This window comes from Podarcis cretensis (genome assembly GCF_951804945.1).
Source record: "Podarcis cretensis genome assembly, chromosome: 15".
Classification (NCBI taxonomy): domain Eukaryota; kingdom Metazoa; phylum Chordata; class Lepidosauria; order Squamata; family Lacertidae; genus Podarcis; species Podarcis cretensis.
In genome coordinates this window covers 7,090,776-7,118,654 of record NC_137185.1, presented here as the reverse complement: position 1 = coordinate 7,118,654, position 27,879 = coordinate 7,090,776, and the positions used below count along the sequence as shown (strand labels likewise).

The window sequence follows — 27,879 nt, the reverse complement described above, 5'->3', positions numbered from 1 at the left end:
ACCCTGGGAGTTGCTGCCAGCCAGTGTAAACAATGCTGAGCAAGGTGGACCAGTGCTCTGGCTTGTTATAAGGCGCACGGCTAGCTACCTGACAGATTAGGGGTCCAGTCTCCGGACACAGAGAGGGTCTTCTCCACAGCAGCACCCCAGTTATGGAATTCTTGGTGCTGACTTTGCTGACATTTGAGTTCCACTTACCTGTTGGGCTCAGGCAATTTCAGGTTGCTAGCTTTGGGCTTGCATCACCCAAACCCCACAGGTAAGCGGAGCTGGAATGTCCTTCTCTGTTCTTGGAAGGAACACAGGAGGCCTCCCGTTGGTCCATCTGACCCACTCCTGTCTACACAGACCAGCAGCAGCTTTCCAGGATTTGAGGCAGGGCTCTTTCCCAGCACCAGGAAGGAGGAAAAAGCAAGCTCAAGTGCCGTGGGAGGCAGGGTGGGAGCTGAGGGAAGCTTTTTTGTTATTGCCATTGTCGCTATTCATTATTACAACTGGGAGACAGAAGAAAACCTTGTGGATCCACTGCAAAAGCAGTCAGAGGTCTACTGGTAGATCTACAAATACCTTTGACAATATGGGAGTGCCCTCAGACCTGGAGAGCCACTGGTGGTCTGTGTGCACAATACTGTAATGGACAAATTCTCTGATCTGCTGTAAGGTAACATCTCTATTAAGGCGCCTCTGTTTAAGGATCCTCGATATATACATAACACCTTGCATTCTGGCCTCAGGTCACTACGATAAATGTGTCTTCGCCCTTCGAGAAGAGAACAAAACGGACATGAACACTGTCCTCAACTACATCTTCTCCCACGCCCAAGTCACCAAGAAGAATCTTCTCGTGACAATGCTTATCGTAAGTCAACGAGGTTTTGTTCTTTGGACTTTTTCTAGCCCCATTCATTGCTCAGAGGTTTGTTTGCTTGTCTGGAGCCTGTTAACACACACACACACACACACACACACACACACACACACAGTCTGTGGCCAGCAACTGGGCACAGACGTCCTTGAGTTATTCTGACTAGTGTGCAAGCTTCTGTAAGTCAGATTTTGGTTTGGAGGGTTTTTTGTTTGTTTGTTTTTGAAAATAATGGAATGCAATCAATATTTACGTATTGCAGCCATAGGCTATAGCATGCCCAAAACACTGACATAAAATCATAAGCGATTAAGGGTCCCGATTCTCACTTAGCATACAAAGCATAACTGAACCGCATTGTCTGAAGGCTTCTTGTGATTTAGTTTATTCAGATTAAACAGTTGCCTTTGCCATCTGCTGACACATTATTCAAAATACCTGCCCTGGTTTTCTTTCCTGGTGCTGCAAATAACATATCTAAATGGATATGTGTGTGTGTATGCAATTGTACATGCATGAGTATATATGAAAGAGAGAGGAAGAGAGATTAGTCCATTCAGGTGAATGGGGAACCACCTGCCTGTCATCTTACTTACAACCAATCATGGAGTGGCTCTGTCTATCATTGGCTCTGACTCCACCAACATCTGGTCTCCCTGTATTCTGCCACACCAGCCCTAGTGGGCACCAGCCGCTGCTGCCACTTACCCCAAAACAATGACGCCGCTGTATCCATTTTCCTCAAACAGGGGCCTCCCAGATGTTGTTGGATTGCCAGGTCCCAGCAGCCTGGCAACACGGCTCGTGTTTAGGGAAGGGAGGGAGTTGCAGTCTAGCAACATCTGGAGGTCTGTGTCATGTACTGACCACCCAGGGCATTGGGACAAATGATAAGATAGCATTAAGCCAAAGAAAGGAAGAAAAGTTTGCGCCTCTGCGGCTTCTCTTCTCCCTAACAGACACAGCAGTCAGCTCGGATACCAAATGTAACACATTGTCCCGAAGTGCAAATTGGCATCCGCAGGACTCGATGCACAGCTGGAAAGCTTGAAGGAACATGGGAAGCTGCTGTATACTGAGTCAGACCATTCTGCCATATAAACTAGTCCCGTCCACACTGACTGGCAGTGGCTGTCCGGGGTTTCAGATGGGGGTCCTTCCCAGGCTTACCTGAAGATGCCAAGGATTGAACCTGGAACTTTGTGCATGCCAAGCAGATGCTCTGCTCTCTAGCTGTGGCGCCTGTCTAATTATTTTTTGCTCTATAAGACTCACTTTTTCCCTCTTAAAAAGTAAGGGGAAATGTGTGTGCGTCTTATGGAGCGAGTGCAGGCTGCGCAGCTATCCCAGAAGCCAGAACAGCAAGAGGGATCGCTGCTTTCGCTGCGCAGCGATCCCTCTTGCTGTTCTGGCTTCTGGGATTCAGGATATTTTTTTTTCTTGTTTTCCTCCTCCAAAAACTAAGTGCGTCTTATGGTCTGGTGCGCCTTATAGAGCGGAAAATACGGTACATCATATATTTTTTGGGTTGTATCCTAGGCAGAGGGAAGTCTATAGACATCAGCAACGTAGGCCCATTAATTTCAGCAGGTCTACTCTGAGTAGGACTTAACTGGCAAGAACCCTCAAAGCAGGTGTGGGAAACCTTTGGGCCTTCCGGAGGCTGCTGAACTACAACTCCCAACACTCACAGCAAGCATGGCCCAAGGGGAGTTTCTCTTCACCAACCTCTGGAGGACCAAAGGTTCTGCGTTTGGATTTATTTGCTGCAAGATGAGGCGCTAACATCCCACCCACCTTTAAAAAATAGATCTGAAACATGGGCATTGTACCCCAGTTTTTCAGTTCCTGAAAAAGGGGAGTGGAGGGAGGGAGAGGGAAAAGCCCTTTCGACTCATTTTAAAAATAACACTTCAGTGAAGAAAATGCCTTTTTATGGGTCACGTGGGAAAGTTAACACCAGGATTGATGGCATCAATCATAGTCTGTGTCATGCTTTCGAAGATGCTAATTAATGGAGTTCTCCTTCCCAACCCCCTCATCTCCCCTTGCTCACCCACCCACCTTTTTTTTTTTTTTGCTAAAGACTTTGTGGATTCTTGTCACTAAAAAAAATCGATTGCCAAATCTCAATTTTTAAAAACCAAAGCCCTTCCCTCCCTCTCTCTTTAATAAGAACAGCTGACAAGTAACATGGCTGCCCAGACAGTCCCCGGGTTCTTTAAATACTAATTTATAAGATATACCTTGCTTTAAAAAAACAAAACAAAAAATCCCTCTCCCCCCTCCTTCCCCCTTCCTTTCTCTCTCTCTTTTTGCGGTGTGATTGTAAGTAACGCTTGCCTTAAGAATCTCATTATTTGAACACGGAGCCATATTTCCTCTGAGAATTCTGGAGTAGCTTTGAGCCGGGGCTGTTCATTTCTCAAGTAATCATGCCGGCATGATGGAGAGAGAAAATGGCAGCTGTTCGCAGCTCAGGCCTTCAATTTTCTTCAGAGTCCAGTCACTCAAGTGTGTAATTACATGGGGGTGCCGGGGAGGCGTTAGGCCTTGTCAAAGAACCCGTTTGAGGTTTTTTCGCTCGCCGCCTTTGCCAATCAGGGCAGGCTGGAGCCAATGAGAGTGCCGCCGGTCTGCTTTGTTTTCTTGTTGTCGTTCGCGTGGCGATTTCTTCTTTCAAGGAGGAAGGGGCTTTAAACTTCTCTCCCTGGTCCCAAACACACACACTCCCTTCCTTCCTTCCTTCCTTCCTTCCTTCCTTCCTTCCTTCCTTCCTTCCTTCCATTTTCGCCTGGATCACCTATGTGAGTTGAGGAATTTTTAAAAATGGGAAGGGACTTATTGTCTCCCTCCCTGATTGCGAAACAGGCCCTATAACAAGAGCCCCACTCTGGACCAGCATAAGGTCCCGTCTCCCACCCCTTCCCCAAACCCAGTGTTGCTGCTTCTGTTTCCTACAGTTGTCAGCCCAGGCGCCTTTCTGGGAAGCCTGCAAATAGGCCCACGTCGTGGTGGCCTGCAGCATATGCTAGGCAGAGGTAAAAACGGAAGCCCGCAAAAAAATAAAATACTTTTTTTTAAAAAAGGTGCAATGTCAAGTGTTCCTGCTGAGGATGTGAGCCATGCCCATTTCCAGGGTGCTCCATTCCACACCCCCTTCCCTGCCCTCTTTCAGGACACTCCATTGCCAGCCACCATTTTGGGGGTGCTGAGCATGCTCAGTCCTCATTTTGCGGATGTTCTCCCCCCACATCCTTGAGTTCCCCTGATCCTCCTGTCTTAGGTGTGTGACAGTGGCTGTTTTGCCTATATCAAGGAAAGGAGCTGCAGAGTGGGCCAGGCTGAGCAGGGAACAGAGCTCAGCTCCAAGATTGTAATGTCCCTGCAAAGTCTCCCCAGTGTACGGATTTTACATTGGAACATAGAAACATAGGAAGCTGCCTTATGCCATTGGTCTATCCAGTTCAGTATTGCCTACACTGACAGGCAGCAGCTCTCCAGGTTTCAGCCCTACCTGGAGGCCTCCTCTGCTTCTGTATTATTTTGATCTGAAAAAAGCGCTAAATGTTTTATTCATTTGTTCAATGTCTTTTCTTTCGACCCACCTTTATGTTACAAAAAGCACCCCCACAACTCCAAGGCAGCAGCACTATGTCTATGGATGGTGCTGCACCACAATAAACAAACAAACAAACAAACAAACAAACAAACAAACAAACATTAAAGCATAAAATATGTTAATTAATGACTTAAAAAAATAATAATAGTGATCCGTTCTTTGTCAATGGCTTGGGTGTATCCTTTTGTGTTTATGGAAGGGGCTATTTCCATAAGAAGGATTGGAAAACTCCTTCCATTGCAGCCATTAAGCTCTTTCACTTGAGGGCTTTTGCTGTTGTTTTTTGAACCCTTCCCCGCTCTTTCCGTGTCCACGGCACTTGGGCAAAACGTTTGCAAATCACTTTCCCCATATTTCTCCCCTCCTCCTCTCCAGGACCAGCTGTGCGGACGAGATCCGACCTTGACGGACGAGCTCATTAACATCTTGACGGAGCTGACCCAGCTCAGCAAGACCACCAATGCCAAGGTCGCCCTGCGGGCCCGCCAGGTACCAAGCTGTTCTTTCCATGCTGGGGGCTGGATATGGCTGGGGGTGGGGCCTCTTGTTTGCTTCTCAGTGCAGGATCAGACTCCCCTTTTCGTCCTCTTTGCTGCATCCATAGGCGCCTAGGAAGCTGCCTTGTACAAACCACTGGTCCATCTAACTCAGCATTGTCCACCCTGACTCACAGCGGCTCTCCACCTGAGGATGCCAAGGGTCCAACCTAGGACCTTCCGCTTGCCAATCCAGTGCACTACCCACTGAGCCCTTTCCCAGTAACCCAATCTCCAAGATAACCAGAAGCAGGGGTGGGGGAGCCCTTATCTGCTTGGGGACTATATCCTCCCACAAAAGAGCTTCTGGGGGTGTGTGGCTGCATGCCAGCAGCACATGGGGCCAGAGCCAGTGAATATGATGCTTCCCTTCCTAAAGGATTCTTTCAGTGTGCATTTTAATTATGGATGTTTAATATTTGGCTGGTTTTCGTATTTTGCGAACCGCTTAGAAATTGATTTTGGCATTAAGTGGTATTAATTAATTAATTAATTACCGAAGGGTACGCACGCTGACGTACACCCAGACAACCCTTCCAGGCAGGGAAGAGGCATCCTTGCAGTTCCAAGGACAGGTTCTAGCTGGCCAGAAGCATTCTGTGGAGCCACAGAGCAGGGCTGGGGAGGGGCAATGTCCTAAGGACTTTCAAGGGCCAGATAGGGAGACCTGGGGGCCACATCTGGTTCCCGGGCCTGAGTTCCATCCCTGACCCTAAATCAGGGGTTGACAAGGTTTACCTTGCCTGGGCCGGTTCACTCCTGCGGAGATTGCTCCGTGGGCTAGATCACGTCTGTGGTTTACTGCAGCGCGTGGGGACTCGCCGAGTGGGCGGCTCGATTCGGGGGCCGTTTAAACAACCCCCGTGGCCCATGGGCCTTAGGTGGCTGATCCTTGCCCTAAATCATCAATAACAAGCTGCACGTTAATCAGTTTATCTGATCTCTTTGCTCAGGGGCGGCCCATCCCATTGTGCCAGCGACACCTGGAGGGTACCAGGTTGGAGAAAGGGTGCAGTGAGGCTGCCAGTGCTCAGCACCCCCAACCCAAATATCTCATAGTGATGTCATGAGGTCAGGACTTGAGGTATCATGGGGCTGCCACACAGCCACAAGACTCAGCAGTAAAAATCCCTAAAAAAACCTTGGAGCAATAATTTTGCCCCTCCCGCCCATGTTCTCCCAAGAAATTTGGAGAAACATTGGAAGTAGGGAGGGTGAAGCATCTGTTTTCCAGAACAGTGAGTGAATGCCTTTTAAAAGTGAGCTTTTAAAATAAATATGGTGAACAGTCATCTCCACCGTTGCAAAACTTCTTGACTTGGGCCTTGAGAGGCACTAAGGGTCCCAAGTTTAAAGCTGCTGCCCCGAAGCCCTGTGGATGGGCCACTAAACCTGCTTCTCAGGGCCAAGGCCTGGGACTTGGCAACACCCCTTGCCAGGATGTGGCAACAGCCTTCCATGTGCTCAGATGCCGACAGGCAACACCGCCGCCTTAGGACAGTGTATTAAGAAACCCTGGTGGTGGTGGTGGCAAATGGGTTGGAGGAGGGAAGGCAAGTGCACTACTGCCTGCTTGGTTCCAGATAATCAACAAACTCCCATCGTTTCCTTAAGAAAAGCACCTAATGCAGCTCTAGTGCAGCTCCCAAGAGCATCATACTGTGCACTCTGCAAGGCTACAGTTTCTTGAAAAGCAAGAGTGTAGTGGCAGAAGTCAAGCAGCTCCTTTCTCAGCAGGATTTGGACTTTTGGCATTGGGTTTGTCCGGCACGGCTGAGAACCAGAAGGCAGGAGGCCTTTGTGCTCTTTGGCCTTCAGCTGGCACCTAAGGCTCTGCCCAGGCACTTATCTGGAGGGGCAGGAAAGACCAACCTCTGCAGGGAACCACAGGTGGAAAGAGCCAACCCTCTCCTGTTTCCAGATCCTGTGTCAGGACTGTGGTTGCAAACAGGATGTCACGCTACCTTTCCTCCCTGTTCCTCCAGCTCAGTGTCCCATTTGCCTGCTGTTGTTCAACACCCAAATCGGAAAAGGGAAAACAAAAACAGACAAGCTGCCTTTGGCCTGAGATTCTTGGAACAAAGACGAAATTCGCTGATATGCATTTCACCAACAAAGGAGCTGTGGTATCTCTTGAGCGTCTCTCCAGGGACTGATGGAAATCACTTGCCCCCTTTTTTCAGAAGGCCTGAAATAAAACTCTTATTTTGTGTGTCCCCCCCCCACACCTCCCCTCTCAATCCTCCCCCCTTACCAAGGTTATCTACCTTGGGTTCTAATTTAAATACCAGATGCACACCTGGAGAGTTCTCTCTTCAAGCCCATCTCCGTCACTAGTGGCTTTTCTGTATAATTAAAGTAGTGGGAGAGAGGGGAAAAGACCAAACAGGATCTAATTGCCTCACAATCATTCTCTTCCCCTGGTAGCTTGTCCCTCTCCCTCCCTCCCTGGCTCCCCGGCTCCCTTGCTCCCTTCTTCCACACTCTCCCCAATTTCCATTCAAAAAAGTCTTCCAGCAGGGAGGCTGGCTCTTTCTTTTTTTTAAAAAAAGTCTTTTAGGTGAGGGAGGTGAATCTCTGCTTCCCTTCCTTTCTCTTAATTCCAGTGCATGAGCATTGAAAGTGAGCGGGCGTTTGAAGCCGCTCTGTGACCTTTTCTGTCTTCCGCCGGATTGCTATCCTCGCCCTTGAACTATTCAGAGTCACTGAACCCCTCAGTGGCGCACTGGGGACTCCGCCGCCGCCGCTCTGGCGGATGTCTTTATCATGCTGCTCTTGGCATCGTGGTGGCGTTTTCCCTCTGCCGCCGCCCCCATCCTTTTTCCCCTTGCTGGCTTTGGGCTTTTGAAGCAGCTCCCCCCACCTGGGGCTCCGTTGTCCAAAACAAGAGCCTGTATTCCTCGTGTTTTAGGAAGCCCTTCCTTGGAATCTGTGAGAAATCAGAGCTTGACAGGGTGGAATTTGGTCTCTGCTAAGGCTGCAATCTTCCGATCCGTAGTCAGACGCGTTATCCATTGCGCCACTGGCCCAGTGGGTTAAAGCCTCAGCGCCTAGGGCTTGCCGATCGAAAGGTCGGCGGTTCGAATCCCTGCGGCGGGGTGCGCTCCCGCTGCTCGGTCCCAGCGCCTGTCAACCTAGCAGTTCGAAAGCACCTCCGGGTGCAAGTAGATAAATAGGGACCGCTTACCAGCGGGAAGGTAAACGGCATTTCCGTGTGCGGCTCTGGCTCTGGCTCGCCAGAGCAGCTTCGTCACGCTGGCCACGTGACCCGGAAGTGTCTCCGGACAGCGCTGGCCCCTGGCCTCTTAAGTGAGATGGGCGCACAACCCCAGAGTCTGTCAAGACTGGCCCGTACGGGCAGGGGTACCTTTACCTTTACCTTTACTTAAGGCTGCAAAGCGGTGTAAATGTGCTTGCCCTGGGAGAAGACCCCATCAAAAACAGCTGGACTCTTTTCTGGCCAAGCTTGGATGGGGATAAAAATTTATTATTTATACCCCGCCCATCTGGCTGGGTTTCCCCAGCCACTCGGGTGGCTCCCAGCAGAATATTAATAATAAAAAAGCAATCAAACATTAAAAACTTCCCTAAACAGGGCTACCTTCTGATCTCTTCTAAAAGTCAGATAGTTGTTTATTTCCTTGACATCTGATGGTAGGGCATTCCACAGGGCAGGCGCCACTACTGAGAAGGCCTGGTTTCCTGTAAGCTCAGTTATTGCAGAGAGGGAACCACCAGAAGGCCCTCGGCGCTGGACCTCAGTGTCTGGGCTGAACGATGGGGGTGGATACGCTCCTTCAGGTATACAGGACGGAGGCTGTTTAGGGCTTTAAAGGTCAGCACCAACACTCTGAATTGTGCTCGGAAATGTACTGGGAGCCGTGTAGATCTTTCAGGACTGGTGTTATATGGTCTTGGTGGCCATTCCCTGTCACCAGTCTAGCTGCCGCATTCTGGATTAGTTGTAGTTTCCAGGTCACCTTCAAAGGTAGCCCCATGCAGAGCGCATTGCAGTAGTCCGATTAATGAAGGTTTTTTTTTTTATTGGTGGGGCTGAGATCTGGAGGCATGCCTTGCTGGATCAAATTACTTTACTGAAATAAAGTAATGCCTTGCTGGATGAAATTGAGGGTGGCTGAACTGAAGTCTCTGTGATCATCAGAAACACTGCAAGAAGACCTCTGGGGTATACCACTTCTGTCCATAGAGATTCTTATTTCTAGCTTTCACAGATAGGGCAGAGAGAGAGAGAACGATAACAAGTTGTTGCAGCTTGAAGTGCCCCTGTTTTAGGTTTCCAGCTAGCCATTTCTGGGATACTCCGTTCCATTCCCTTTTCTTTCTAACAGTGGGCTGTACCCACCTGAGTTCTTTGCAGGGTAGGGGAAGGGCTATAGCTCAGTGGCAGAGCAACTGCCTTGCTGCCCTGCATGCAGAAGGTTCAGTCCCTCATGGCATCTCCAGGCGGGCAAAGATCCCTGCCTGAAATCATGGAGAGTTGCCGCCAGTCAGATTAGAGATAGAGGGGCAATGGCCTGATCCTATATAAGGCAGCTTCCTATGCCCCTATTTAATCCAGCTCTGAATTCAGAACCATGAGGACTGGGAACTTGCTTTAGAAGGGTGGAACATTTGTTTTGCATGTAGAAGGTGCCAGGTTCAGACCCCAGTGGCACACCCCAGGTACAGCTGGGAATGTATGGCCAGTCTGTATGGGCAGGTCTAAGCTGGCTTGACCTGTGTTCCTAATTTACTGGGTGATTTGCAGGAGATCTGCAAAACTTTCTGACTTGCAGCTTGTTGTTTTTTTTTTTAACAATAGCGATAGCAAGACGGGTCCTTGCTCCACTTAAATTTGGCTGCTGAAATAGAAGACAGCCAACCAAAAATTGCCACACAGTTGTGTGAAGGAACTGTTGAGATCAGTTTTAGTTCTTGGTACTGGAAACAAATGCCTAGATTCAGCTTGCGCTTGGCTTAGAGATCGGTAAAAGTTTTGGTTTCTCTCATTTGGTTTCTAATTTTTCCAGTAATAAGTTCAGTTCTCTACATTTCCACATCAATTCACAAATCCCCCATCCTAAAATTGTTGAAATTTTAATCAGAATTTTAGTGCAGAGTTTCTCCAGAAATGCACATTCTTATACACTGTTTTGCCTAAGACAAACACATTTTCACAAAGCACATTTCCATATGTTACTTGCATAGTTATATGCATTTTTACACACACTTTAACCCAGTTTTGTACACATTGCTTGGTTGGAGAACAGTGTTTCAAAATTTGGCAAAGTGACAATTTCGAAGACTTCCTGTGCTTTGGTTTGCGAATTGTTTCAAAGAGTGTAGACTTAGTTGGTCCCCTTCTTCATGTGAACTGAAACGAATTTCTCCCTCCCCCCACCTGTAGCCCAGAGACAACCTGTTCTTTATTTTTGCACCTGGTTATGGTTAGTCGATCCAAGAATTCTGTTTTCAAATGAAGAAGAAAAGGCAGTAAATTCCACCAGCCTGGAATCTATGAAACCTCGCTGCAGAGTATCGCTCTGTCTCTTACCACTGGCTTGAAAAACATGCTGCAGTCTACTCTACTTTTTACTTGCTGAAACTGACAGCAAGTCCATGGTGCCCACCCCCCTCCCAGTAGCCTGTCGCCCTCGCTTTCCAATTAACAGCTCCCCCTGCTCAGCCCGGCCAGGCAGACCCTCTTTCCTGTGCAAAATCGCAAAGCCTGATGAAACCAGGGCTCCCAATGTGCTGCTGTACATGATCTGAAGCACTTGCCCAGATGCTGTGAGCACGTGCAACAGACTCGTAGGGCAAGAAGGTCACCCTGGCTTGTCTTTAAAAGCTTTCTGGGAGGGGTGTACCCACTGTCGTCATAACTTCCGGTCAGTTATGAAGCTCTTGGCTTGGGTTTGGAATAGGTTCCCTTTAAGTTCAGGGCTGGACAGAGTCTTGAATCTGAGTTTGAAGTTCAACTTTTTAACCTTCTGGGCAGTCTTTAAATGTGCCCCCCCCCTCTGGTCTTCTTATCTCTCTAGGTCCTCATCGCTTCCCACTTGCCCTCTTACGAGCTGCGACATAACCAGGTGGAGTCCATCTTCCTCTCGGCCATCGATATGTACGGGCACCAGTTCTGTATAGAGAATTTGCAGGTATGGGCTTCATTTTGCAGTAAAAAAAGTTTTGCTTTCAGAGTGTGGAAGGGTAAGAGTGGACCATCCTTGAAGGAGCTGACCCCTCGAGCGTCGCTCCTGTCTGGAAGAAGGCAGGCTCAGAACACAGACTCAAGCAGAGATGTTGTGAGGGTAGGCAAGTCTGCTATCTCTTGAATGATTCAGGCCCATCTGATGTGAAGATGGGAATGAATGACCCACCCCCAGCAAAGGGTGATTGGGAGGAGGCAAGTCCAGACTAGGGAGTCATACAGAGAAGCGACAGGCAGGCTCCTCTGTAGATGGACTGCGTAGGAGTTTTATGCAGCATCTTTGCATTGTAAGTGACTTGCATGGTGCAACTGGTACCCAGGGCAGACCTAAAGAGCAAAATGGCTCAGTCCTGCGGATAAAGCTTGATTAGGAGCCAAGGCTTGAGTTGGTTACCATACAGTGACATGGCTTATCTGTGGACGAACACTCTGGACCAGGGTTTTCCAAACTTGGGTGTTCACCTGTTTTTGGACTACAGTTTTCATCATTCCTGACCACTGGTCCCAGGGCCGGATTTAGGTTTGATGAGGCCCTAAGCTACTGAAGGTAATGGGGCCCTTTATATGTCTAGCTGTCCTTTCTCAACAACAAATTGTCACTGTTTTTTGTGTTGAATATATGCTATATAGTAATTTATGGACCTAATAGGTATCTAGAGCCATTTGCACATAACAAAATATGTATTTCATCTAAGTAATTGTTGAACTGAAATACAATTAAAAAGTAGTATATTAATAGTGAAATACAATTAGGAAGAAATATATTAATAATGAAATAATTATTAAGCTCTTTTATCTTAAAATGATTTTTTATTCATAACAAACTTAATAATGCAAACACATTATTTCTTTCCTTTAAATTTTTTTGGGGCCCCCAAGAGAGAGGGGTCCTAAGCTATACGTAGCTTGTTTAGCTTATATGTAAATCCGGCACTGACTGGTCCTGTTAGCTAGGGTTGATGAGAGTTGTAGTCCAAATTCAGCTGGAGACCCAAGTTTGGGAAACCCTGCTCTGGACTAACAAATGCCTTTAATGATTGATTGACTCTGTTTGGAAGATATTGCTCTAATGAAAGCAGCATTGCAGATGACTGCTCCAAAATTACAAGCCCTCAAGGCTTTTTACTAGCCTGGGGGCTGGCAGGACTGGAGCAGGCGAGCAGGGAGGCAGCTACAAGCACTCAGTGCATTTCTGTGGAAGAAAAGGAGGTCCTGATTCTCACAGCCCACTTGACTTCCATGATGGCTGCAGAGGGAAGAATGGAGCACTTCATCTTGCCTCAGGGAGCCCATTCACTCACCTACGTTGCAGTGGCTGCCAGGCAAGCATGTGTTAAATGTGGTTTAAGGTAGGGGAGACTTTTTGCACCCAAATTCTTGCTTTCTCGTCTATACCATGTGTTGGACCTTGTCTTAGTTTTGAGGGAGGGGGAAAAGGTAACAAATGTCCGAGATTTTAGAAAAACCTGCTTCTCCTCTCTGATTCCCTTCCCTATGTCTAGAAACTCATTCTTTCGGAGACATCCATCTTCGATGTGCTACCAAACTTCTTCTATCACAGTAACCAGGTAGTGAGGATGGCTGCTTTAGAGGTAGGTTTCTTCTCATTTTAAAACAATTTAAACAAATGTGTGTGTTGCCCTGTTTCTCTTTGATGATGTTGATGTTCAATCCTTGCCCACTCCAGCATCTAACACTTTAGAAAGGGCCGTGTCATCTTTCGGGTAGGGCTAGAGGCAAAAGGGACGCGGGTGGCGCTGTGGTCTAAACCACAGCGCCTAGGGCTTGACGATCAGATGATCGGCGGTTCGAATTCCTGCGATGGGGTGAGCTCCCGTTGCTTGGTTCCTGCTCCTGCCAACCTAGCAGTTTGAAAGCATGTCCTTCCGGCGGGAAGGTAAACGGCGTTTCCGTGTGCTGCTCTGGTTCGCCATAAGCGGCTTAGTCATGCTGGCCGCACGACCCGGAAGCTGTTCGCCGGATCCCTTGGCCAATAAAGCGAGAAGAGTGCCGCAACCCCAGAGTCATCCGTGACTGGACCTAATGGTCAGGGGTCCCTTTACCTTTACCTTAGAGGCAAAAGTGGACAGAGCAATCACTGTCAGTTTTACCTATTTACAGTAGGCTGGTGTCTACACTCGCTCACTCATCCCTCTGTCTCCTCCATCGAGGCAAGCAAGAGGAGTTATTCAAGGGCACATTCCACCTAGGCAAAAGGACTCAAGTAGTGTGAGAGGTGTGGCCTGGGGAGAGTCCCAAGGGCCATACAGAAAGGCTTGGCAGGGCACATTTGGATCCCAGGCCTAAGGTTTTGCATCCCTGATGATTTGTGTGTGTGTGTGTGTGTGTGTGTGTGTGTGTGAATGAATATCTCTATTCCAAATAAAATTCTCCTGCAACTTGTTACATTCTGTGACCAGCATTGCATTATTGCACAAAAAGTAAAATAAGAGGCATGCATTTCCTAATTTTGCTTAACTGGTTTTGCTGTACTTGGTTATGGCTAGGGATTGTGGGGGTGGGAATGGCATTGCCAAGGCTCAACTCCCTAGAAATCCATCTTCAAGGTTGGTTCTGGTCCCCATCAGGCGTAGAGGGACTTTGCTTTAAATGGCCATGTGGCTTTAACTCTCTGTGATAATCCTCTCCTCCTTCTCCTCCATCCGAGGTGTATGTTCGAAGGGCATACATCGCCTACGAGCTGAACAGCGTCCAGCACCGCCAGCTGAAAGACAACACTTGTGTGGTGGAGTTCCAGTTCATGCTGCCCACTTCCCATCCAAACAGGTTAGACCTCACTCGCATGTACCACCAAGGCAATTTGGAGTGGAGGGAGGGCAGTTCAGGGCTGGGGTTGGGAGGGGGCGCTGTGTATTGGTGGGGGAATCAGGAGTTTGAGACATGTTAGAAAACGTGTTGGAAAATTGTGGCACCTATAACACTAGGGAAGCCAAGAATGTGAACCATGAGCTATTTCGCAAGATGGAGGGCAGCATGTTGGGCCAGTCCATATGTCAGGCATGGGGTACCAGTGACCCTGCAGATGCATGTTGTGGACTCCAACTCCCATCAGCCCCAGCCAGCATGGCCGAAAGCTGGGGATGGTGGGAGTTGGAGTCCAGCAGTATCTGGAGGCTGCAGGGTTCCCCAGTATACATTAAAGTACTGATGTGTTTTTCTAAATATTTCCATGCGAGGGTCCATTTTTGTGTGGTATTGAGACAATCTTTCTTCACATTGGTGCAAACACGACCCACTTCCACGTGCAGCAGCTTTTGGTGCTAGCAGCAATATCTACGTGGCTAGCCCTTGGCAGAATAAACGTTCAGCCTGCTCCATTTCCTAGCTAGTGGTTTTCTGAAATGTTCCTTCTCCTACTCTCCTCTTAGAAGTCTGTAGGGACTGTAGTACAACCCCCTCCTCCCAAAATTGTGGTGAAGACAGAAGTAAGGTAAAAACAGGGATCACAATGAATTCTCAAACTTCGGTTTGATCCTGGCATTTCAGCTTACTGCCAGTGAGTTTTTAGGAGTCAGGTGGATAAACATTTTCAGCTCTAGGGTCTCATTCCCTCATGGGCAACCATGTGGGTTATAGTAGTGGGCGGGGCCAGAGGTGAAAGTGGGCGGAGCAATGGGTGCCACTCTTAATCTTTGTACCACAGGCTGCATTCCACCCATGCAAAAGTCGAAGGTTTCTACACATGCCCAGGCCTCTCTTGCATCCAAACCACAGCAAGATGAATGATCACTGTCCAAGGGCCCATTCCAGCCAGAAAAAGGATGAAGGCACGTAGGGGTGTGTGGCCCTGGGCAAGGTCCCAAGGGTTGGATTTGGCCTCTAGCCCTAGAGTTGCCTAACCCTGTCCTAAGGAAAGCTTCATCTGCTCTGCATAAAACTAGTACACCGAAGAGAGAGATTCTAGACCAGCCTACACCCTGAGGGGCTAGCTGTCTGCTTGCGGTGATTTATTTGTACACAGAAGTGAGGCTTTTAAAACGACTTTATCCATTGTCCCCCTATCTGAACTGGTCCAGTCCACTCTGTCACCCTGCCACCTTGTTCTGCCGCATGTATAGCCTGAACCTCACCCACTCCTGGAGTGGAGGGAGGTCGGTTTTGTTTCTTGTGCCTTGAGAAGAGATTGTTCAGTTGTTTCTGATTAGGGACACAATAGGCTTGTCTGAGTGTGACCTGTTTACCTCTCTGTGTGAGGCTTATCCCCCTTCCAGTTTGGAGGTGCACTCAGAAGAGCGGCCGCTGAATTTTCACAGAAATTTGCGAAACCCTCCCAAGGGCAGATTGTTGCTCTTTTCCACGTCTTATCTTTTTATTTATTAAATTTATTATACACAAGATAACAGTACAGGGTAAAAACACAAATAAATAGTTAGAACAGAAACAAAATAAAACAAAACAAAACACCCCCCCCCCACAACTTTACAAGGTTGTAGGATATTAATTAGCCAAAGCCTTTCGGGGTGTAAGAGCCTCTGATTTTTAACCGTGGAAAGAAAGGTTTGCACCCACAGCCAGAAGACCGAGAAGCCATATGAAGGCAAATGGAGCAGATTTGAGTCCTGTTCTGGTTGGGAACGTACTGGATAGAGGATATGATGAGCCTGCCTTATCCCTTTTCGCCCACCGGGTGCCACTGTTGATCCATAACCGATCCATGCGCACAAAAATAGCCACGACCCATAACCCCCCCTCATTTTTTGGGGTGGGGGGTGGGGAGTGTTATTTTCTTTTTCCTTTGTCTCCCAAATATCCTTTGCCTTTTATTTCATCCTCCTCGTTTTATGTTTGGCGGGATTGGCCGGCGAGGGCCGGTCTCGGTTCATTGAGAATCCATCAGTACATCTCGTGAAACAGGGTCCTTCTCCCACTCTTCCTGCCCCCTCCCCCCGTCTCTCTCTCTCTCTTCAAAATCTGGGCTCGCTTGAAATGAATGAGCCCTCCAAGCCCAGCTGCACAAAGATCTCTCAGCAATGATATAAATGGGCCATTGAATTTGGTCTCATCTGTTCTCTTCAACTTGATAATATTTGCAAATAATTGCATGCTATTTTGGAGGTCCTTTTCTATAATCCCGGAGCCGTCTTCAGCTATCCACTCCCCCCCTCCCCCTGTTTTCCTATCACTGATGTCATCCCCCTTTCCTCAGTTAATCCCCCTCTCTTCGAGAAAGCCTTAGAAATACCCCACATCCATGTCATGGGCAAAGCTAAGGTGGAGAATCAACACCGATTGGCTATAGCCATGAGGTCATAACTCCTGCCAGGTGGGAAGGGGGGAAAGGTCGCCAAAGGTGAGAGATGGAAAAGGCTGCACCTCTATTTACGGGTGCAGTGTGCTTCTGAATGCCGGTTGCTGGGAATCACAAGCTGAGAGAGTTGTTGTTGTTGTTGTTGTTGTTGTTGTTGTTGTTGTTTTGCTCAGGTTCTGCTTGCAGGTTTCACTTGGGGGCAGCTGGTTGGTCACTGGGAGAACAGGATGCTGGACTAGCCTGATCTAGCTGCAAAGGGGTGTTAACATTCTTAGGTGTGTTGGGTGACCAGAAGGGTAGCCCTGATCCTGAGGGGCCAAGCCTTAAGTCTCCAGAATGCCCTCTGGTCTGCATGCTGTTCCAAGCAGTTCCATCATCTCGGAAAACAGGACGCTGCCCTTCCGTAATCGCTCCTCCACCTAGCTGAGTATTGGCTGCACCTGCTGGGAACAGCTCTCCAGGGTTCCAGGCAGGGTTTTCTCCCAGCCCTACCTGGAGGTGCCAGGGTGCCTTCTGCATGCCGAGCAGACGCTCCACCACTCAGCTACAGCCCTTCCTGGTATGGTTGGTTACCCAGCGGTTAGGGCTGGATGCATTCTGCGCTTAAAAATGAAAAGAGTTGAATTCCGCAACAGGAAATGTTGAATTATGCAAACTGAGCAGATTTGCATTCAGTAATCTTACTGGTTTTGCATAGTTCTTTCCCCACCCCCTGCCTCAAGAGGGGGGGAAGGGCCCTCAAGTCTCCCCCACCCCCAAAAGTCTTACATTTCTACAGGCGTTGTGAGATTTCGGCAGCCATCATCCCACCAACCTCTCTGCGTACCTTCACGATCATGCGAAAAAGGAAGCGAGGCTGAAAGCTGAGAGTCTCGGGATGCCTGATTCTGTGCGAGCTGCCGCACTGGGCACTCCTTCTTGTGGGCTTGCCAATGGGGCATCAGGTTCACTGCTGTGAAAACAGGATGCAGGCCAAGGTGGGCTCACTGCCTGATCCAGCTGCTTCCTGGGAATCGTAGTGGGCACAGAGTGCTGCCTGTAATTTTCTCCCTTGTTCCAGAGCTTGCTGGTCGCACAGGCATCAGGTCCCTACCTGGTATTTGTTGGTTCCAGGTTCAGAATCTGCCGCAGGTGTTTGTCCTACCTGTGATAGTGAAGCTCATTGTGACCAGGTCTTCCTATGTGTCAAGGTCTAGCTCTGTTTTCAGTCCTCCGGATTAAGCACGTGGGAGGCTGCCTTTTAGACAGGGTCAGACGATTGGTCCATCAAGCTGAGTATTACCAACACTGACTGGCAGAGTGGTTCTCCAGGGTTTGAAGCAAGGGACATTCCCAGTCCCACCAGGAGAAGACCTGGGCCATCTGGACACAGAAGAAGTGCTTTGCCACTGAGCCGTGTCCCTCTGGGGGACAACCAAGAAATGCAAGACAGGTGCAGGAGTTAAGAGAGATAGGGATTTGTAGGTTTTTTTTATCATTGCCACCTTCATTCCTGAGAAACATAGGAAGTTGTCTTATACCAAGTCAGACCACTGGTCTCCCTAACTCATTACTGCCAGCACTGACTACCAGCAGCTCTCCAGGGTTTCAGACAAGGAGCCCCTCACAGCCCTGCCTGGCGATGCCGGGGATTGAACCGAGAACCTTCTGCATGCAAAGCAGATGCTCTGCCACTGAGCCACAGCCCTGCCTCTAAAAACAAAGTAGGATCCCAGTCCTCAGGGCTGTGAATTAAGAGCTGATTTAAATAAGAAAGCTGCTTTATACTGACTCATATCGTGGGTCCATGTAGCTCAGTGCTCTTCAATGCCTACCATTGATTCCCAGGTTTCAAGGTTTGCTCCCAGCCCAACCTAGAGGTGTCAAGGCTTAAAGCTGGGACCTTCTGCATACATTGCAGATGCTCTCCCCACTGAGCTCTGGCCTTTAAGGGAAAGAGCTTCTAGAGCAGATGGTGTTCCCCAAAGGAGCAATGACATCTTCCTTTCTAGAGAATGAAGCATTTAGCATTGCTTGACATTGAAACTTGATTCGGCATGAGCAAAATGCACCCCTTTGTTGGACATCAGCCCTCAGCCATATAGTGGGTTGAAAGGCAGGGTTGGATGTACTGCAGTTTAAATCCTGTGCCCAGGCAAGCAGAATTCTATGTCCTGTACAGATGGGGCATGATTTTTTTCTTTCCTTCCCCTAATTTTAGTTCTGCAACATTTTACCATTTGGGTTCTGCTGTTAGACCATGCAGAGGAGCAAACAGCTGGGTGGGACATGGGAAATCTTATTTAGCCACCTCTCTGCCTTCTGCGATTTCAGCAGATGTTGCTGGCACATTTTCAAGCAGGCATGAGTGTTAGTCACTTGATATTTTTGAGGAAAGCGCGGGGCTGGAGGGGGAGAGCTGAAAGACCTGGGAACCTTCAGATTCAAAATGTGATGAATAACACTTCTTGAATTTTCTTTCCTCTGCTGCTGTAGAATCACCATATACAAACATGGCTGTTTATAATTTTATCAGTACAGTAGCAGTGAGAGTTTTATGGTTTTCTGGCTTCTGAGATACCCACACTTTTAAAAAGAGAAACCAATAACCTTTGCAATCATAAGGTCTAGAAACCTTATAAATACAATGAATGCTGAGTTTCTCAGAATGCTGGTTGAACATTTGTTTGCAGCACCGGACTCTCACTATAGAATGCAAAACCCTCCAGGTTAGGACTTATTAGAAAGTAAGACCCCGAGATGGTTATCACCAATGGAGGCTAAGGCCCGGAAGAGACTCAATATGGAGGCCGGCTGGCCGAAATATTGGGAATTAATAGAAAAAATTGGAGACAAATGGAGGTTGCAGAGCTTGGAGAAATTAAAGAATAAGGTGCAAGATTGGTTACATTATGCCCAAATTCAAGAGGTTTTTAAATTGGACAAAAAGATAGGATTCCAGGTGGAGAAGTCGAAATTAGAGACAGAACTGTTGGAACCAAAGACCAAGGTATTGTCGAGAATGTATAACTTGCTGCTTAAATGGAATACACAGGATGAGACTGTTAAATCAGCCATGATAAAATGGGCTCAGGATATAGGGTATAACATTATGTTTGAGGACTGGGAAAGGTTATGGACCACCGGAATAAAATTCACGGCATGTAATGCCTTGAAGGAGAATATTATGAAAATGATATATAGGTGGTACATGACCCCAGTCAAGCTTGCAAAAATGTATCACTTGTCTGATAATAAATGTTGGAAATGTAGAGAGGCTGAGGGGACATTCTTTCACCTCTGGTGGACATGCCCTAAAGTGAAAGCCTTCTGGGAAATGATCTATAATGAACTAAAAAAGGTATTTAAATATACCTTTGTTAAGAAACCGGAGGCCTTCCTTTTGGGCATTGTCGGCCAGAAAGTGTTAAAGAAGGACAGAAGCTTTTTTATGTACGCGACAACAGCAGCAAGAATACTCATTGCAAAGTACTGGAAGACACAAGACTTGCCCACACTGGAAGAGTGGCAGACGCAATTGATAGACTATATGGAACTGGCTGAAATGACTGGCAGAATCCGAGACTTGGGAGAAGAAACAATGGAAGAGGACTAGAAGAAGTTTAAGGATTATCTACAAAAATATTATAAGTTGTATGAATGTTAAGTATTTGCACGATTTAGAAAATACCAGCTCCAGTGAATAGGCTTTGTAAAATAGAAAACTAAGTTATAAGTAAGAAAAGGTCAAAATTTAAGGCAATATTTTGTTTAATTTTAAGGTATGAGCAATTGGTAAAAATTATTTTAAATTTAGAAGTATAATATTTGGAAAGTACAAAATAAGGTATGAAATAAGGTAATAATTTGCTGACATTCTGATTATAAATAATGCAGGGTAAGGAGATGCGAGGAAGTCCAGTTAGTCATATCTTTGTATTTGTTTTTTTTATTTTTTTATTTCTTTCTTCTTATATGGTTTCTTGGTGCATTTGTTTTGGCTTTTTGGTGTAGGGATTTTGTATTATGTATTTTGAAAATTTAATAAAATATTTATAAAAAACAAAAAACAAAACCCTCCAGGTTAGGTGGTTAGCACCTGTTTCTCACTGGTGCTGTAGATAATTGAGTCTGTTGTTTCTTGGAATGAAGCGAAACGGGAAAGTAGAACACAAACACCACATAGCCCTTGCTATACCTGTCCGATCGCAGGGATCTGCTCATAAGTTTCAAACGTCTGGCGCCGTAGAAACATCTTAGCAGAGTTAAGTAGTTGGCAAAACAGCCTGCCTTCCATCAATCACTCGGCTCTTGATACGAAATCAGCCGTGGTGCCTTGTGGCTCTTAAGCTACACTGAAACCTGGAGGGATGAATGGGATTCTTGGGAGTGTATCATTAGGACTCTTGGGGTTCCTGCTCTTTGCAGCCGGGGAGGGACACACCGTCAGCAGATGCAGGGAGGCGAGCGCTTCCAGGGACCACCTGTAAATCCCCCATAGTTTTGTGCTGTGGGTTTGATGTTAATTAAGCAGCAGGTAGCCGTAATTTGCCGCCGCTCCCTTGGCTGGCCTGCTTGCGAGAGGGCAGCGTTTGGAGGGGGGGGCAGCCGGCGGAATGGAGCCGCAGGGATAATAGGATGCAAATTGGACGGCAGTGGCGGACTCAAGTGGGGACGGAATTCCAAACAAACGTTTTCTAGGCGTGCTGAGCCCAGAGGTGCCTTTTGTGTCCAGGGTGCCTCTTCTGCAAGGCAAACCTGAGTTTTGGGCCGGTGGGGAAGAAAAGGGAGATCCAGAGGAAACGACCCACAGCTCTCTTAGGTTCTTTATGCCCTATGGGTCAGTTTCACTTAGGAACCGGGGTAGGACTCAAGATCCATTCTCCTGCCCTCAGCTTCTTCCTTTGCCATAAGGAGGGAATCAAATGCTGCTGTACCTTACAGGGATGTTTGCTGACAAGAGCTTTATTACAGCATTGCAACATATTTATTGGACTCCTTTTTGGCCCAGACATACAAAAGGTGTTGCTGTCTGTTTTATAACAGATGGATTACAATGTGATATAAACAGAAAAAACAAAAATAAGTTAGGGCGTGCATAGGGAAAATAAAGGAAAAATCAGATTAAGGATCAGCTCTCCCACCTCCCCACATATTAATGTTTAGCTGGGGTGCTCTCCTCCCCCTTTTCCTTCCCTTCCCTTTATTAATATTTATTCACTCCCACCTATATCCATTCCTGATTACCTTTCAGAGCGACTTCCACCCATCAGCAAATCTTTCTACATGGCAAAACCTCTATCCCAGTGCAGCGTTTTCATAGATTTATTTACAGCATTTGTGTACCCTTGACCCTTTAGCCCCAAAGGCTGTTTGAATGGCTTATAGAAATGAGGGTTTTTTTTAAGGCTGCCCCTGCCCTTGGCTTCACAATCTTAAAAGACACAGCACATGAGGAAAAAGGGAACAGGAGGGAGGAGGGAAAAGCAAGCTCACGCACAAGTTCTTAAAGTTAGCAGATCTTACAATGAACTTATATAGAGTTCCATCTGTGCAGATTCTGAGTGCCCAGCAGCTCCTAACTGAAGTCAGTGGCTGCTTTCTCTCTCTTGCTCTCCCTGGAAACATAACCAATGACTAGAGGAGTTGTGTCCAATATTATGTGGAAGGGCACAGGACTGGCCTGAACTATTGGGTCCAAATGGCTTATCTAGCCCAGTATTCTTTCTCTGGCTGGTAGTGGCTCCCAAGGTCTCTCACCCAAGTCCCAAACCCTGATAGCTGCTTGAGATAGAGGCATAGGAAGCTGCCTTATCCTGAGCCTGACCTTCGGTCCATCTAGCTCAGTATCATTGACTCGGACTGGCAGCAGCTCTCTCAGACATCACACAGGGAGCATTTCCCAGTCCTACCCTGGAGAGGTTGGGGATTGAACCTGGGACCTTCTGCATGCCAAGCAGATGCTCTAGCACTGAGCCACAGCCTTTCCTCTTGGTGGCTTGGTTTTGATTTGCTCTGGACATGATTGGCCCAGATCCTTTGGAACCCGAAGGGGGTTTACTTCCTAGGTTTGTGCCAAGTTGGTTTATGACTGGAGAGTTGGTGGAGGCTCCCCTTTCCTTCTCCACTGCCAGCGCATCATTCTGCACTCCTGCATGCTCAGAGCAGACAGCTTTGGCTGCAGATGGTGTTTTCGGAAGGGTCAATTACAACTGGCTGCACTTTTGAAGCAGCTCCCCTTCCGAGACCGTAAGCTCCTCTGGTGTGGCTCCCTTATCCCCCCCCCCAGCCACATTTCACGCCACTGGTTCTTCTGAAAAGACCCTTAATTTCCCATCTTTGTGTGCTGCAAATGATAGTCTCTCTCTCTCCCTTAATATAGCTGCGAGGGTGGGAACCTCATCCTTTCGAAACCTAAGCAAGAATGCAATTTACCCAGATAGCACTCGTGACCAGGGTGGTGGTGACCAGAATACCAACCCTTTTTGCTGGAACGTGATGATGGAAAAGGGTTGTGTCGGGTTTGTGGTGTTGACTCCAGTTTGTGTTGTCTGCATTTGTGTGTTGGTGTTCTGTTTGCTTTCCTTGTCATGGTTTGCGAGTTTTGCATTGATTTCCAAAGGGAGAGCGGCATTAAATCCAGATTAACAGGAGAGGCAGCCTTGTGGCACTTGACAGACTGACTCCAGGCTGGCCGCCAATGGCACCCTCTGGATGTTGCTAGACTACAACTCCCATCATCACTGGCTCTGGTGGCTGGGGCTGATGGGAGTTGTAGTCCAGCAGCCTCTGGAAGGCAGTGATGTATCTGAGGTGCAATTCAGAGAGGTACAGTGTGTCCCAGTGCAATGTTGAGTCTCTAGTAGCTGCTTCATCAGGCTACAGCTGGGGAGGGAAGAGAAAGAAAGCAGGACCACTCCATCGGCACAGCAACTTTCATTTCCACCTCTTGAACATTTCCATCCCAGCTGGTCATTAAAAGAACTTGTAGCTAAGAACTTGAGCCTGAGTTTGCATATTTCCTCCTCCCTCCCAGTCCATTTTTCCTTTTGTGTGATGTCTTTTTTAGATTGTGAGCTTAATGGCACTTTTTACTTTTTAGTGATTTCTAAGTCACTCTGGTTCGAATCCCTGCGGCGGGGTGCGCTCCCGCTGCTCGGTCCCAGCGCCTGCCAACCTAGCAGTTTGAAAGCACCTCCGGGTGCAAGTAGATAAATAGGGACCGCTTACCAGCGGGAAGGTAAATGGCGTTTCCGTGTGCGGCTCTGGCTCTGGCTCTGGCTCTGGCCAGAGCAGCGATGTCACGCTGGCCACGTGACCCGGAAGTGTCTCCGGACAGCGCTGGCCCCTGGCCTCTTAAGTGAGATGGGCGCACAACCCCAGAGTCTGTCAAGACTGGCCCGTACGGGCAGGGGTACCTTTACCTTTACCTTAAGTCACTCTGGAAGCCCTTTCTCTCTCCCCCCTCCCCCGAAGACTTGGATTAAAAAACAAAACAAACCTGAAGCACTTTAAAGTTGTTCTATGGCCACAGATGGAAGCATTCACCAGACAAGATTGTGCCAACACTCCATTTTGAGGAGTCTGTCTTGGTTGTGTGAATAGCCCCGTTTCTCTTTCGAAATGCCTGCATTTATACATATATCTACTTGCCTGGAAGTATGCACCATTAAACTCGATGGCGCTTACTTCTGAGTCGACCTCTGTGTAGCATTGCGCTGTCAAGCAGAGAAAGTAACTGGTTTTTGTACTTTACTGCTTGGAAGCTCATTTTGTCACGAAGCGGTATATAAGTTAATAGCAGCAGTAATAAATAATAACAATTGCATCGTTTAGCTACAAGCCGTAACAAAAGCGAAAGGAGCATGAATTTAGTAACGTCTCGCCTAGTGGAAACCAGTGCAGTTTGACAGTCCTCAACTGCGACTGGATGACGCAGCTTTGTTTTCAGCCTGCCCCCTTGCCCCTTCCTGCATTGCTTGGCCTCCTGGGCGATGTCGTGGGGAGAAGGTGAGGATGAATGATGCTCTGGGGGTAAGAGAGCTGCTCCAGGGCCAGTCTACCTGGAGCCCTTACACCTTTAAGAACTGAGCTCAACACTTCTAAATCAGAACATCAGAGGAGCCCGCTGGATTGGACCACGGGCCCATCTAGACCAGCCTCCTGTTCTCACACTGGCCAATCCAGTGCCTCGGTGGGAAGCCTGAAAGCAGGGCCCGAACTCAGCATCCCTCTCTCTCCACATGCAATTCCCAGCAACAGGTGTTCAGAGGTACGTTGCCTCTGAGAGTGGAGGTAGAAAATAACCATTGTGGCTAAGTGCCATCAGTAGCTTAGTCCCACTACATGAATTTATCTAATCCTCTTCTAAAGCCATCCAAGTTGGTGGTCGTCACTCCCTCTTACAGAAGCGAGTTCCATAGTTGAACTGTGCACCGTGTGAAGAAGTCCTTTGTCTCTCTCTAAGCCTTGGAGCATGGGATGCAGGTGGCGCTGTGGGTTAAAGCCTCAGCGCCTAGGGCTTGCCGATCGAAAGGTCGGCGGTTCAAATCCCTGCGGCGGGGTGCGCTCCCGCTGCTCGGTCCCAGCGCCTGCCAACCTAGCAGTTCGAAAGCACCTCCGTGTGCAAGTAGATAAATAGGGACCGCTTACCAGCGGGAAGGTAAACGGCGTTTCCGTGTGCGGCTCTGGCTCTGGCTCTGGCTCTGGCTCTGGCTCTGGCCAGAGCAGCGATGTCACGCTGGCCACGTGACCCGGAAGTGTCTCCGGACAGCGCTGGCCCCTGGCCTCTTAAGTGAGATGGGCGCACAACCCCAGAGTCTGTCAAGACTGGCCCGTACGGGCAGGGGTACCTTTACCTTTACCTTTAAGCCTTGGAGCAATCCTGCCATCAGCGGAAGGATTCCTGCCCATCACCTAATTTGCCTTGGCTTCAGCTTACATCAGCTCTAAAATGGGTGCACTGCTAGCCTAATCTGGCTGTAAAGACCATCTTACGTGTGTGTGAAGTGTTTTGAGCTGATCTAATGACAAGATGATGGGGGTGGGTGCAGTACTGTTAATTGTGGCCAGCTGATTATCTTTCTCTGCTCTTTTTTCTTTTTCGGGTGGGGGGGGGAGGGGAGTTAATATGACAGCCTTCCCAAACCTCATCCCCTCCAGATGTTTTTGGCTACAACCCCCCTCATTCCTGACCACTGGCCATGCAGTCTGGGGCTGATGGGAGTGGTAGTATGAAAACGTCTGCAGGAAAGGTTGGGAAGGCGGGTGGATGGAAACTTGTTTTTGGGTTTTTTTAAGCAAAATGCTTTTTGATTTGCTCAACCAAAGAAGCAGCTCTTTGGACACCAGCCAGGCTAACCAGCTTGCTATTTTATTTTATTTTATGATCAGGTGGAACTCTTACTTGCACAGACAATGAATAGATTCAAAGGTGGCACATAGAAAGTCAGTGGGTTGCATCCAACTATGTTTTACTCAGAGTAGACTCAGTGAAATCAATGGAAGCTAAGTTACCCCTGCCCATTTTTTTAAGTGGTCTGCTCTGAATAGAACTAGCATTGGCTAGAACCCAGCTTGCTGCCCCCCCCAAAGGTACCACAATATTTTAAAATATACGTTGTGATATAGTCACTGTCTGCATCAGGACATCCAACTAAATTGTGGCTTAGTGAGATATGAATGAGCCTGGTCTCCCCCTGAGCTTCTGTTTCTCCAGGAAAGGAGTTTAGAAGCATACAGTTTTGGTTTTAACCACAGTTTGAAGTGTCTTCTGAACCTGCAGCTGTAATTTAAAATAACTGTAGTTACTTGGAACCAGGGGTGACTAACTTGTGACTTGCAGGCCATGTCCAGCCCTCTCAAAAAAGTTTGTGGCCCCCAAGACTCAAATCATTTGATTTGATTTAATATTAGCATTCCACTTTTCCAATGACAAATGCCAAGCTCAAAGCGGCTCACAACCATCACAATTTGTCATTTTTGCCGAGGCTCCCGTATTTTTTTAAAAAATGAATCGTGAACAATGAATGGTTAAATATGTTTTTAAATAGTGTAGAACAGCTGATGGGAAAGTCTTTCAGAAGGCAGCCTTGAGAGCAATAGTTCGCACTGCCCCCAGTTTTGCTCTTCATCCACACCCACTCTGACATGTGGCCATGGGTCACCAAGGTCCTCGGTCCAAAAGAGAGTGCAACCCCAGTTCAAATTTTTTTTAAAAAATGAAGTTTTTTTATATTAAACCATAATTACTGTTATCTATGGTTTTGTCACTCCATATGACACAAGAAACAATGGTTAGCCAAAAGTGGAAGCAAAGACTTCCAAACTCCTATAGGCTGTGTGGAAGGAGGAGAACAAGGAAGTGCCCAATAGGTAGCACAGCTCCTACAAGTAGCTCTAAGCCATGGTTTAGTGTGACATTCAAATGCAGCCAGTGACTCCTGTTGTTTTGCACAGCATATTTTGCAATATACATGTAGTGAGAATCTTACTAGAGCCCATGTGCCTTGCCACTAGTCCTTAAGAAGTTGGTTTAAACTGTTGTTTGTCATCTTAAATTCTTTATTTCTTAAATACATGGCAGAATGCCTCCCAGTGCAATCCTATACATGTCTATTAAGAAGCAAGTCCTATTCAGCTTGCTTTCAGGTAAGTGGGTTTAGGATTGCACATTTCATCCTTGATAAATGTGCCTGTGATGATTGCAATGGTGGCATTTTTTCCAATAGCTTTCTGTTCTGCCTACATATGTGAAAAATGTGGTTGTGTAAAACTTTCATCACACTGAAATCCTGCTTTGAAATGAATGGGCCATCAATGAGCTGCAATCAAACTGGTATTTTCAACTGGACTTCCAAGTGCTACTAACTCTGCAAATCAGGGTTTGTAACACTTAGGGTTGCATCCAGCTAGGTATTGGACCTATTAAAATTAATAGACCTAAGTTAATTGTGTTCATTAATTTCAGTAGGTCTACTCTGACTAAATTTTTATGTTGTGGTATCTGTGAAGGGAAGAGCCTTAATAGTTTTGAAATGTGCCACCTTTTTTCTGCCTCACCTTTTTGGGGATTCTATTTCCTCTTGTTTTGTGCTATCGGCTTAGGAAAATTATCTCATTTTTTTGAGTCCAGTCGGTCCTACCTACAACGTGCACCAAGTTTTTTGCCTACTACGAATGTAATCTTGTGCCTTCTGCTCCTTACACCAGCTTGAATGACTGTTCTAGATTTTTTTTTAATTAATTGATTTTTAATTCATTTTTACAATGGCTTTCACTAACAAACTATAACTAACTATGGTTGTTTAATTACAGAGGGAACATACCCACGCTAAACAGGTACAGTAATTATCCTCCTTTTCAGATCTGAAAAAAAATTATAGTTGTTAGAAGGATGTA

At 47.4% G+C, this 27,879-nt stretch overlaps 1 protein-coding gene and 1 long non-coding RNA gene across 7 annotated transcripts in view; one reads left to right on the top strand and one right to left on the bottom strand.

Annotated features, from left to right (window-relative positions):
- ACACA (acetyl-CoA carboxylase alpha) overlaps positions 1–27,879 on the top strand; it is a 207,022-nt gene that overhangs the window by 57,017 nt on the left and 122,126 nt on the right. For 4 of the 6 annotated variants that reach the window (XM_079955358.1, XM_079955356.1, XM_079955360.1 and 1 more), the window contains 6 exons: positions 735–859; positions 4,863–4,976; positions 11,065–11,178; positions 12,734–12,823; positions 13,900–14,018; positions 27,796–27,819. In XM_079955358.1, the coding sequence (XP_079811484.1) occupies positions 735–859; positions 4,863–4,976; positions 11,065–11,178; positions 12,734–12,823; positions 13,900–14,018; positions 27,796–27,819 (586 nt within the window). The remainder of the gene's footprint in view (positions 1–734; positions 860–4,862; positions 4,977–11,064; positions 11,179–12,733; positions 12,824–13,899; positions 14,019–27,795; positions 27,820–27,879) is intronic. The other 2 variants (XM_079955359.1, XM_079955357.1) reach the window with 1 other exon arrangement.
- On the bottom strand, positions 23,230–26,171 carry LOC307204368. The gene is made up of 3 exons (XR_013833645.1): positions 25,344–26,171; positions 23,904–24,939; positions 23,230–23,573 (listed from the first exon to the last, which is right to left on the bottom strand). It is a non-coding gene; the product is annotated as an uncharacterized lncRNA (long non-coding RNA).